Genomic DNA, 12,202 nt, shown 5'->3' on the forward strand with positions numbered 1-12,202 from the left:
CTGCTGTAGAAAGGTAGCAGAAAAAAGATGAAAAAGAAGTTGGAGGTTCAGAAGATCACATACAGAAGGTGAAGAAAACACTGCATGGAAAGTCATATGAAAGCAAAACAAATTTGATATACATTTGGCAAAATGAACACATATACACAAAATACATAAATAACCAATGAAAACTTTCAGAGGCTGATGCAATCAATTAAAAAACAAATACCTTTCTGCATATTGACTTAAAATAAGCCACTTGTAGTGGGCACTGAGCATTTTTTATGTATTAAAAAAGGTTGCTCCTTTGGGTGTTTCAGCTAATTGCAAGCAACATACTGTCTATTAGAGGAAACATTAGCAGAAAGGCTTCATTGCAGTTTAGAAAAAACATCTTAAGCAAACTGAAGCGAACTGGATACCCCCTGTTAATTAGATGCTTGGACAGTGCACCTACCCATACACAGGTGATGTCCCCAATAGGTGTACAAAATGAACAATCCTTCTCAGCACATTTCCCTCAGCTTTGCTCTACTACAAATACTTCCCAAAAGTAGTTGAGAAATACTTCCTCAACTCAGATGCAACACAACTTCTGAAAATGAATATTTGGTATTCCAAATATTGATTTATATATTTAAAATTAAAAACCTACTTTTTCATTCACTGCCTAACTACGGTACTGATTAATCTGGACATTCACTTTTTTTTTAAAAATGTGCCCGTAAACAGGCTTAGCTAAAAAGACATGACTGTATAATTCACAATCTATTATAGCCTATACACATTCCAAAAAATGCATAGACACATAATAGAAAACAAAACTGTTTCAAAGTATAGCACAATAACAAGGGATGGCATAAATTAAACTTGGGTCACAGTTCTTCTTATCCTTTAAGGAAAAGGGTCTTTTCTCAGTGGGAAAAAAAAAGGCTACAGCTAAAGCAGAAATTCACAGGCCCAGGTTTTGCAGCTGTGGTAACAATGAAACTGTCAGTGTTTGTCCTGATAGCAGCTTTTGGTGCCCACACATGCACAATTAAACATGGAAACCCAGAGGTTGCTGACAGAGATCCCCTGCTCCTCTACAGTGTGAGCTGTTGTAAGTTCTCGCATATGGAATATAATCACTTGAATTGACATGAACATCAATGTTAATGCCATTTGTCTTCGTAATTGTAATTGGAAAATTACTTTGTTGAATGAGATGTAACTGGGTTTTTAACAGCTTACTAAGTTTATAACTCCTACTGAACAACCTCTCTAGTGGTGAAAACTAATTTTATATTTGTGGAATATCAAATGTCTCTATTACAATAAAAAAAGTCCATATGTTTTTAAAATAATTTTTAAAAATAAGTTTGCTCATGATACTTCAGCTTCTACGTTAATCCTAGATTGGAGCGGGAAAAATCAGCCCATTGCACTTTCACTGGCGGGGTAGACACTAACATTGCAGCATCCTTAAAAAATAAAACCAGACAGACCATTCAGCTGTGACCCTGGTATGGAATCAGGACATACATATACACACTCAGCCCCATCTGCAAAGTCCACATTTTTAAAAATTCTTTCACAGGATATGGGCATCATTAGCAGCAACAACAGTATTTGTTGTCCATCCCTGATTGCCCTCGAGAAGGTGGCAGTGAGCCACCTTCTTGAACTTCTGTAGTCCAAATGGTGTGGGTACACTCATGGTGCTGTTAGGAAGGGACATCCAGGATATTGATTATTGTGGAGACCAAAAACAATGGTTTTGGTCTACCTAAATGTCAGCTGGAGAATGTTTCTGCTCATCCAATGCGGAGAAGAAACAGTGGAGAGAATGAGAAAAGTGGTGGTGAGGTAGAGCTTTGCGGCATCAGCATACATGTGGATGATGTTGCCAAGGGGCAGTATATATAACAAATAGTAGCGGGGTGGCGGAAACCAGAGGTAACAATGGGGGAGCAGGAAGAGAAGCCACTGATTCTCTGGCTATGACTGGATTAATGTTGCCTCCTGACATGAGAGGAATGTTTGGGGCCTGGGAAACGGTGTAGGTGGTGGTGAACAGGCAAGTGTTGCACAGGAAAGCGCATGGAAAGGCAACTGAAAGTCAGGTTGATGAAATAGTGAATAAGTGTATCTCAAGAGGCAGCGGGTCCTCCAGAGAGGCAGCAGGGTGAGGGGCAAAAAGTTGTTAAAATGTGCATGGTGATGGGGAATCTTGTTGAAGATAGTAATGATGATTTAGTAAATGTGGAAGGTGGTCAAGGAATACTCAGTAACTGTGAAGAAAGTGGGAGACTGGTGTATCCAGTATATGTTTTCAGCACTCTAATTTTCACCTTAGACTTGAATCTGGAGGCTTCTGTATTGTTTCCAGCCTTTTTCTTTAGTTGCACCACTGACTGTCTTAGCTATTTGCATATTTCTTTTTAAATGTATTTCTCTCATCAATTTACAATGTGCTGTTTTTCTTCTGAACAGATTGCAGTTCACAAAAATGTGACAGGGTTGAATAATTTTTTGGCATATTTTATTTCTTGTTTCTCTCCAATCCCTTTCTTCCCAAGTCTATTAAAATTCTTATTTACCTTTCAATTTTCAGTTCCTCAGCATTCTAACCAAAACATTCACCTGTCATTGCTCTTTACCGTTATGTTTCCAGCATTTTTTTTTGTTGTGCTTCTGTTGCTGATCACAGGAAAGTAGAGGAACAATCTAGAATAGGAGTTTTTATACACTAAAGTGGATAAAACTGCTGCCTGAATTTCTCCAGTGGGATCACGAAAAACAATTAACATCCACAAAACACAAAAAAATCCAACTATTAGCCATTTGCTGTATAAAGAAAATTCAAATATTCTAAATAAATGTTGTTAAAGGTCAAATATGTGTACTTTAGCTGTTTCAAGTGTGAAAATGTCAGACCCAGAACACCAAATGTTGGAAACAAGATGTCTGTACCTATGTCACGATCTTACATAATCCATGCTTTAACTGTGTAATACCTCTAGAGCTCTCTTTACCTAGCACCATCTCAAATATACTGACTGGCTCCCAAAGTACACTGATTAGAAACAGCACTTGAGTAAAACCGGGCCCCTCTTGGCATAGTTTTTAAACTGCTATTTGAACATTGTTTTAATTGAGATCAACTTAACTTTAAAAAAGCACATATATCCAGATTGAATAGGGTGGACACACAATGTAACACACCTAATATTCAAGTGTTCAAGCATTTGTAAACCAAGTTACTGTAGAAATTAAGGGAGCTGAAAAGTTATTTAAACCCAAAGAGTATCCAATTCAATTTTTATTTTCTTGAAGGCAGACAATAGCTCAGCTTTTGTATTTTAAATGTGTCCAGCTATAATAAAGAAAGAAATTTCCACAGCATCTGAATTCATTCATTGTGATTCAAAGACTTTAAAAAAAAAAAATAATTCTGGTCCAATTCAGTTTTCTGCTCTTCATAGTTCAATGAGAGGAATTAGGTTTTGACAAACAGAATGAGGTGCTTCAAGCGCAAAAAAACACAAACTTACAACAAAAAAAGAAGCGGGGTGGAGGTGCCTTACCAGTTTTAGGTGTCAAACTCAAGTCTGTGTCAGAAGAGGAGGACTGTCGACTGTAGGACTTGGAAGGTGAAAAGGAATAGGTTTGATTTTTCAGTGGGGTGGAGGGTCCAGATGAATGAGTAACAGGGTTGGGATCTTCACTGAAGGGAACCCTGCCAGAAGAAGCGGGAAACACATTCAGTAACCCTGTGTTAAGGATCTAAGCAATGATGGAATGATCCAAATACAGGGGAGACAGCAGTTGCTTCTATGTGCAGGCTGGGGATGAGGCCAAAAGGCAAGGAACTGCTGTCCATACACTGAAGATTCTGGGGAGATATTTGGCTGCCCAGGTTTGTACATTAAACACAGGAAACAGGTTAAAAATTCTGGAGCACAAATCAAACCATGTACTAGAAACCGGAGCCAGATGATTGTTTAAATAAAACAGCATGAAATATGACTTTTAAAATACACAACGCATTTTAATTAGATAACCAAAAGAAAGTTCGAGGATGCGCAACTGAAACTCATGTTTCCTTATTCCGGAACACCAAAATAGTGCATCACAGCTAAAAATGAAAACAAAAAGATTTGGTAAGTAAAGCTTCTGCATGTTTTACTCAAGCCATTGGTAAACTAGAAACCAGAACTCCCTCTGTACTCTTATCTTTAGAAACCTTATGTTCAAATCTACTAAAATTTGACCAATATGTCTTGATTCTGGAAAACGGGCTACTGGTTAAGTTAAGAAGGGGTTGAAAACTTATGGTACCTTCCTACACTGCCTGCCTGGCTTTACTCACTGAACCCCTTTGTCTGTGGCCCATCTCTCCCCAGCTCTTCAGCCTGTGCAGTCTCATACCAGTGTAGATGAGTGTAGGAACAGATACAGAGAAGTTCTGAGTTAGTCTCGAGCCCGTAGCAGTGTGAATTGGGCTGTTGTGAGTCGAACGGCATCCGTGGCTTGGCTGATGCACCAAAGGAGACCTGACAGAGAGAAGCAGGAGCCAGGAAAAAAAATACAGACGGTAGAACTGTAAATGTTAAAAAAACAAATGTGAGGGAGTTGAGGTATTCAGTAAGTATTGTCACTTTTTGGTATAATATACAATTAGGGTTACCAGAAACCATGTAATTCCCAAGAGGAAATAACCAGCATGCACGCATTGAAGCAGTTTAAAGGTGACATGAAAAGCTGGGGAGATTGACAGCAAAATTCAAGGTTAACACACATTTAAATGCATTTTAAGATTACAATATTGATTTTTAGATTATTATGCTCAAAGACTAGTAGATCTCGTTCAGTTAAGTTAATTTTTTTAAAGCTTTGTTCCATACAATTTTCCAGCTTTCTAGAATCAGCCATGCAAACATTAGTGTTATATGGAAAAATGATATTGTAAGAAAGAGCAAGTTCTTCAGAGTTTAGAAATGATCGTATCTTCAGAATTGCATTCTGTGGGAGGAAATTAAAAATGTTTATTCTCTTTTCTGATGATATTTTGCTTATATACCTCTCCTTAGGTCCCACACATTATGGACCAACTATGAGAACAGGCAACTTGCTCTGCTTTCTCTGCTAATGTTGCTGGGTTAGGTGCTAGGGCATACATAAGAACAACTGCAGTTGACACATTCACCAATTACTGAACGTCAATCAATGAAAATGCCTCCATTTTGTTGACTAAACTCAAAAAGATGAATTGATCTATAATTGTAAAGGATTTGTGCAAAATAAGACAAATAATGATAGCATGATAGCATATCTCCATTTCACCCTTAAAAATTAATCTACAAAATAAGAGTCATGCCAAAGTAATCTGTCATAATTGTCAAACATATTTCCCTCCAATTTCTTTTTTAAAAATTTTAAAATTTTTTCATTTGAACATTAACACTTCCCTGAATTACGTTAATTTACTCAACTGACACAACGGTTCAAACTCTAAATCAGTCTCAAAGCATCAGTCAAGCAATCCCAAATGTAACTGCTATGTTACATAGCAATCTATTTTAAAATAATCTGCCAGTTGTGGTAAAAGTACCGCTTTTTCAACACATCCACAAAGTATTCTCCGGCAGACGGGGAGAAAAGCAACTTTTGCACCACAGCTTTGCCAGAACAGATGCACATGAATGGCTAAAGCTGGCTAGTGTACAGAATTTCTCTACCTACTATTGAGCAAACATTGCCCCTTCAATGGATGCCTCCTTCTGACCACGTAGCTCTTTGCTACACAGATTAATAATTTGTGGATAATGCAGCCTGCCATTGGTGCACCAACAAGGAAACAGGAGTAGGCCATTTAGCTCCTCTGAACAGATACTGTTCCATCATTGAATGAGATCAGGGCCGCTCTGTGCCTCAACTCAATATACCCACCTTTGCCCTATGTCCCTTTACTCTGCATAACAAAACTCCATAAATCTCAGATTTAAAATTAAAAATTGATCTAGTATCAGTGTCATTTGCAAAAGAGAACTCCAAGGTCTAGTTCTAATTTTTCGACTATATCTCTAGTTCTAGACTCTGCAGCTGTTGGAAAAAAGTCACCCCTCTCCTAACTATACTCAGTTCTGTTGAAGGGTCATGTGGACTCGAAACGTCAACTCTTTTCTTCTCCACCGATGCTGCCAGACCTGCTGAGTTTTTCCAGGTAATTCTGTTTTTGTTTTGTCCTGTCTGTTTCCCTTAATATCTTGAAAAATTCAATCAATTACTCCTTAATTTTCTAAATTCCAAGGAATACAATCCTAGATTATGTAATCTCTTTTTATAACGTAATCCCTGGAGTCCAGGTGTCAAATGTGGTAAATCTATCTCACACTCCCTCCAAACTGCTCACAGTACTCCAAGCCAGGGAATTGTATTGCTGAGGCATGACTTCTAACCCCTTGTATTCCAGTCCTCTAGACATAAAGAATAGTATTCCATTAGCCTGATTATTTTCTGTACCTGTTTGTGACACTTCAATGTGCCTGGAAGCCCAAGTCTCTCTGGGACCACCAGTTTCTTGCTTTTCATCGTTTAGAAAGTACCCTCTTCTATCATTTTTAGGTCCAAAGTGGATAACCTCACATTTGCCTACACTGAAATCCATTTGCTACAGTTTGGCCCATTAAACTTGATCTATTAACATCTCTTCGTATTTTATGCTTCCAACTATGCTACTTTACATTGTCACCTATCTTCGTATCATTGGTAAATATGAATATGTGGCTGTCCCCAAATCTAAATCATTAATAAGGTAAATAGTTGAGGCCCGAACACAGGTCCTTACATGATGCCACTAGTCACATCGTGCCTAACCGATTTCCTGCCAATTATCCTGAACCTGTCTCCATGAGCTTCAATGTTAGCTAACAGTCTCCATTGAGGAAATTTATCAAATGCCTTCCAGAAGTCCATATAAATATCAACAGATGTTCCACTGTCCATTATTTCAGTCACCTCTTCAAAAAATTCTATCAGGTTCATCAGGCATCGCCTATCCTTTACAAATCCATGTTAGCTCTCCCTGATCAGCTGAAAACTTTCAAGGTGTACAGTCGCACTATCTTTAATTATAGACTTTAATAATTTCCTGACAATAGGTATCAAGCTAACTGGTCCATAACTCCCTAGTTTTTCTCTCTCACCTTTCTTAAGTAGTGGTGTGGCATGTACAATTTTCCAATCTAAAGGAACAGTTCCCAAAGTAAGAGAACTTTGGAAGATTATAGTTCAGATATCTTCAATATTCTCACTTACTTCCTTTAAAATTCTGGGATGGAAATCATCTAGCCTTGGGGATTTGTCATTCTTTAGTGCCACTATTTTCGTCATTACTATTGTTTTGCTTACATTAATTTTGGCGAGTCCCTGTCCCTTATTCAATAATGGTTTCCTTGGGATGTCTAGTACGCTATCCTCTACCTCAACTAAATACTGACACAAAATAATTATTCAACATGTCCACCATTTCCAATGACAATATCATCGGCATCAGTTTTAAAGGGCTCACATTGCTGATCAATCTCTTTTCTCTAATAAAATTATTAAAAATTGCATTCATTTTGATATCACTTTCATATTCCCATTAGTAGCTGTATCTCGTCACTCTTTGCAGTTCTTTGTACCTCTCCCATTTGCCAGAATCCATGTTTTTATTTACATTATTTTACATTTTTCTTTTAGTTTTAGTTTGCCTCTTTATTAGTCACCAATGGCTGTATTTTTTCTTATTTTTGATAAGAAGAGTTCTTGCCTTATAGGGTTATAAACTCTATATCAAAAATTCTTTTTCAAACACCTCCCATTCATCATCTGTCATTTTTCCATTTGCAGGCTTGCTCAGTCTCTGTCTCATGACACTGAAGTCAACCTTACCAAATCTACAATCTTAGTAGCTATTTCGCATTTATCCCCTTCAAACACTACAATGAATTCAATCATATTATGATCGCTGTTAGATAAATCTTCACACACTGATTCAGCTGTTAACTAAAACTGGCTCATTACTCATTACTAAATCTAACATAGCACACACCCCCACCTTGTTGGTTCTCTGGCACATTGCTGCAAAAAAACAATCCCAAACACACTCAAGAAATTCACTACCTTTCTGGCAAGTGCTAGTCTACTTATCCCAATTTATATAAAAGTTATAATCCCCCAATAAAACAACACTGCCTTTTTTACATTTGTCTGATCTCTGCATTCATACATTCTGCCAATTAACAGCTACTACCACAGGGCCTCTACACAACTCCTGCTACAGTCTTAAATCATTTTCTATTTCTTAATTCTACCCATAAAATCTCCAATGTCTGTTTATGCATCATCATTTTCTCCCTTATCATTGAAGTCATTTCATCCTTTATCACTAAGACTATTCCTTCCACTCTTACCATTTTCCATACAGTGCCTTTCCCAGAGACATTATAACCTGGCATATTTAATTCCTAGCCCTGACGATTTTGTAACAATGGCTCAGTAATGGCTGCCAAGTCATGTCCTTCATTTGAAATTTGAACCTGAAATTAATTCAATTTTTTTATACTCTCTGCATTTATTTAAAGAATGCTTATTTGGGCCACACATCCTAACCTCTCCTTCTGCTCTATTTTACTCACACATTTTCTTATTTCTCTCACTTGGTTTAACTGCTTTACATCTTTGAGCTTTCCCTTTATTCTCTTCTTTTGGTTTGTTTCCAAACTATTATTTATACTATCTTTTCCACCTGAGCCCTTCCCTCCCACTTACCAGTTCAACAATTACTCTACTAGTCAAGCATGGAAATGTAATGTGCAATATTTCAAAAGATATTTAGATTCATAGTCTGAAGCAAAATTAGCAATGGATGCTTTAGCCTGGTATTATTTAAAGTTATCAACCAAGCTACGTACATTGGGACATTCTGAGGTCATGAAAGGTCCTGTATAAGTACACATGTACACATCTTTCTTTCTCTATAATGTTTTATATAGCAGATATTACAGATGGGACTTCTATTTCAGGAAGATTTATAAACAATGCATCTTATTAAAAGGTTCAGGTATGGCCAACCAGTGCACAGTGGATTAAGACATCTCTGGAAGCCTGGTTTAAAACTGCACAAAATAAACTTTGCTCTCTACCAGCTGTAAACTCATATCAAATGTTCCATTCCTTACCTTAAAAATTACATATTTAACCGAATGATAGAAATTAGATTCAAATGCTGGCACAGTGATCTTCTTGTATTGTGTCTCCTGATACAAGCACCCTGCTAATAGAGTTCATTTTGTGACAGTAGCTTTTCAGGTCCCCTTTAGACTCTTTTACAACAAACTCAGGTGCTGCTTAAGGAAAATGCAGTACATAAATTTCTAGCAAGCATTACTCCCTTGAGAACAATTAGAGAGCCGAACTTTGCATCAAAAAGCATAATAGGAGTTGATTGCTTCTTCCAGTTTGAAGAAAAAACATTACTTATACCTACCAAGTCTCATGATTTTTTTTTAAAAACTGGAAGCAGGGAATGATTATGCACAAATTCAAATCTGAGAAATGTGCCAAAATCATGAAATAGTCTGCATTAATGGAAGGATGTAATCCCTCAAATTTAACTGTTGACATATTTGTGGTTTTTAAATTTAGCAATAGACAACAGCAGAATATTTTAAAACTTAGTGCGCAAGCTATATCTTCATGCACACCTTATACATAAATGCAGTTTGTGCATACAAGATTTGTGCATACAATTTAATGCACCCATGCATAGCTAGCATTACTCAAATTCAGGTCCATTATTGCCTCGAATTAAACAATGTTCAAAGGTTTAAAGATCAGAGTTTAGAATAAGATTTATCTACAATACTTGCAAATGTTAGATAACACTACTTTCCATACTTTTTGAATGCTGTGCAACCAGTACATATAATAGGAATGACTGTCACCCCATATCAAAGAGCCTCATTCGGGCCTACTGTTCCATGCCCATGCTTCTGTTCTTTCCACCTAACTTCATTGCTCCCTTTCAACATATCCTTCCATACCTTTCTTCCTCATGTACTTACTTAACTTTCCTTAAATGCTATTCATATCACCGACTCCATGTGGTAACAAGTTCAAAGTGTTCACTTAATTTTTGCCTGAGAACATACATTCAAAATACCTGTTCCCTACTGGGTTCCTTAACTTCACCCCCAACACCAGAGTCACCCTGGCTACACTATTGACAAGAAAAGCCATCTGCATTCTGGCAATTTTCAATTTTCCTGGGGATTAAGAGTTTTGTGCCCTGGAGGGGCTAAATTGGAACTGCCCAAATCACGGGAAATCACACTACTGTGCATTTTCCTGGGTAGTTTCAGATGAGCTACCAAGCCAGTCAAAAGTTGTATGCCACATTAAAACAAACACAAGCAGTCTATGTTCAGGTAGCTCCTTCCTTCAGGCTACTAGCATCATTAGAACGGCTCTAGAGAGAAGGCTACCTGGATTCCTGTCAGAATGGTAAGTTAAAGGCTTTTTTTTTAAACCGAATAAAGGAAAAATTTTCTTCCTCAGAAATTAGGAGAATACTTGGAAGTTACAATATTGACTTTCTTTCTTATGAAAGAGAATCTTGAGCGCAGGAAAAAATTCTGACCAAGATAATGTCAAGAATTCTTGAACTTTAGCATTGTAAGTGCATGCCTTGAGCAACTGGGTAAGTGATCCAAAAGGCCTCACACTTCAGGTAACAACAAATGTGCCTGGCACTGACCTGGGCCAGGCACTGGAGTTGCAGTTCTACCTGAATCAACACGATGACTACAGCCATTTTCACAAAACTGACCATAATCGGGGACAAACTTAGAGTGGCTGAAGACATTTCAAATGAAGTCATGAGGAAGTACATTACAGGAGTGCCCTCACCAAATACCTTACTTTTGTACTTTCTGAAGGATGATGGTCATGGATCAGTGTTACCGTTGGCTCATCCACGATCTGGTTTGATATCTGAAATGACGTGCATTAATGCCAATGTGAAGTTGAGATGCTAATTCAGGTTGTTTGGTGGTTCCATTTGGTCCTAAGTTTATTGATATTTTTACCTCATTATCATCTCTGACCTCCAATGGAATTTCCAAACTTCCTTGACTGCTAAAATTGTCTCAAAGCTCATTTTAATCTTCCAGGCCACATTTTATTTTGTTCCCTCAGGTACTCCCAGTTCTTATAAGTCCAAAATTGGAACACATGCCATTATTTTTCCTAATATTATTGTGGGATACTTTAAAGCAGGTTTATGTTTGTGTGTGTGTGTATGGTTCTGTGTGTGAAGCTAAAGTAGAGACAATTAATCTGCAAGGTTTAAATTATCAAAGATGTTAGGTATAAAATATGCATTTGAAATGGAGTTAAATTAGGGTGAGGTCTTAGTAGAGATGGTGTGAATGAAATTTGTATTTTTAGATAAGTGGGAGAGGTGTTTGATTTTCAAACGGACATGGAAAATGTTTACAACTGTCAAGATAAATAAGGCAAGGTAATCATGTTGAATTGTCCCAGTGTTGGCCATAATAAGAACTTGAAAGATTTTTATATTCTGGGAAAAGTAACTTCTAAAGAGAAGTTGAAACAATGGGATTTGCAGGTCAAAAAGGGAGAAAATATATTTAAAGAAGGATGGAAAGCTGTGTGAGGGGTGGCCGTGAGAGATCTTGAAAGGTGACTGTGTGAAACAGACTTGGGGAAAAAGCCTCTAACCACCCTGCAGAAGTTTGCCGTTCCAGTAACTAAAGTTGTGGCAAGATTGCTGGGTAACTTTATAAATTTGGAATCTATTTGGACTGTTGCCTTAACCAGACTCCCAATTACACATCCCCTTTAAGTAGAAATTTTAGGAACTGTTATAACTGTGTAACTGTAATCTTGTGTGTGTTTAAGTTTTTTCTTCTTTTGTTAATAAATGTCTTAATTTAATCTTTAAAATCTCTAAAGGTGGTAGTGGGCTCATTACTTCTGACTTCAGTGCACAGGCCTTCTCGAAATAAATACAAATTGCACAATCATTTTGATAACATGGCCAAGTTTCCCTTGTGGATTTGGTCAGCCAGGAAAACACCACCTGCTATATCATAACACACAGTCTTCATTTCTGGGAGGCTTTTCCAGCATCTTTCTCTTACTTTTGGACAGGATAAAAGGAATAAGT

General features: G+C 37.3%; 1 protein-coding gene across 11 annotated transcripts in view; it reads right to left on the reverse strand.

Annotated features, from left to right (window-relative positions):
* c2cd5 (C2 calcium dependent domain containing 5) overlaps positions 1–12,202 on the reverse strand; it is a 104,441-nt gene that overhangs the window by 69,498 nt on the left and 22,741 nt on the right. For 7 of the 11 annotated variants that reach the window (XM_078553616.1, XM_078553613.1, XM_078553619.1 and 4 more), the window contains one exon: positions 3,552–3,703. The exons of 2 other annotated variants lie outside the window; for them this stretch is intronic. In XM_078553616.1, coding sequence (XP_078409742.1) covers positions 3,552–3,703 — 152 coding nt within the window. Of the gene's footprint in view, positions 1–3,129; positions 3,134–3,551; positions 3,704–4,313; positions 4,524–12,202 lie in introns of those variants that run through there. 2 more of the 11 variants (XM_078553624.1, XM_078553622.1) reach the window with 2 other exon arrangements.

Source organism: Cetorhinus maximus, chromosome 12 (assembly GCF_964194155.1).
Source record: "Cetorhinus maximus chromosome 12, sCetMax3.hap1.1, whole genome shotgun sequence".
Taxonomy (NCBI): Eukaryota; Metazoa; Chordata; class Chondrichthyes; order Lamniformes; family Cetorhinidae; genus Cetorhinus; species Cetorhinus maximus.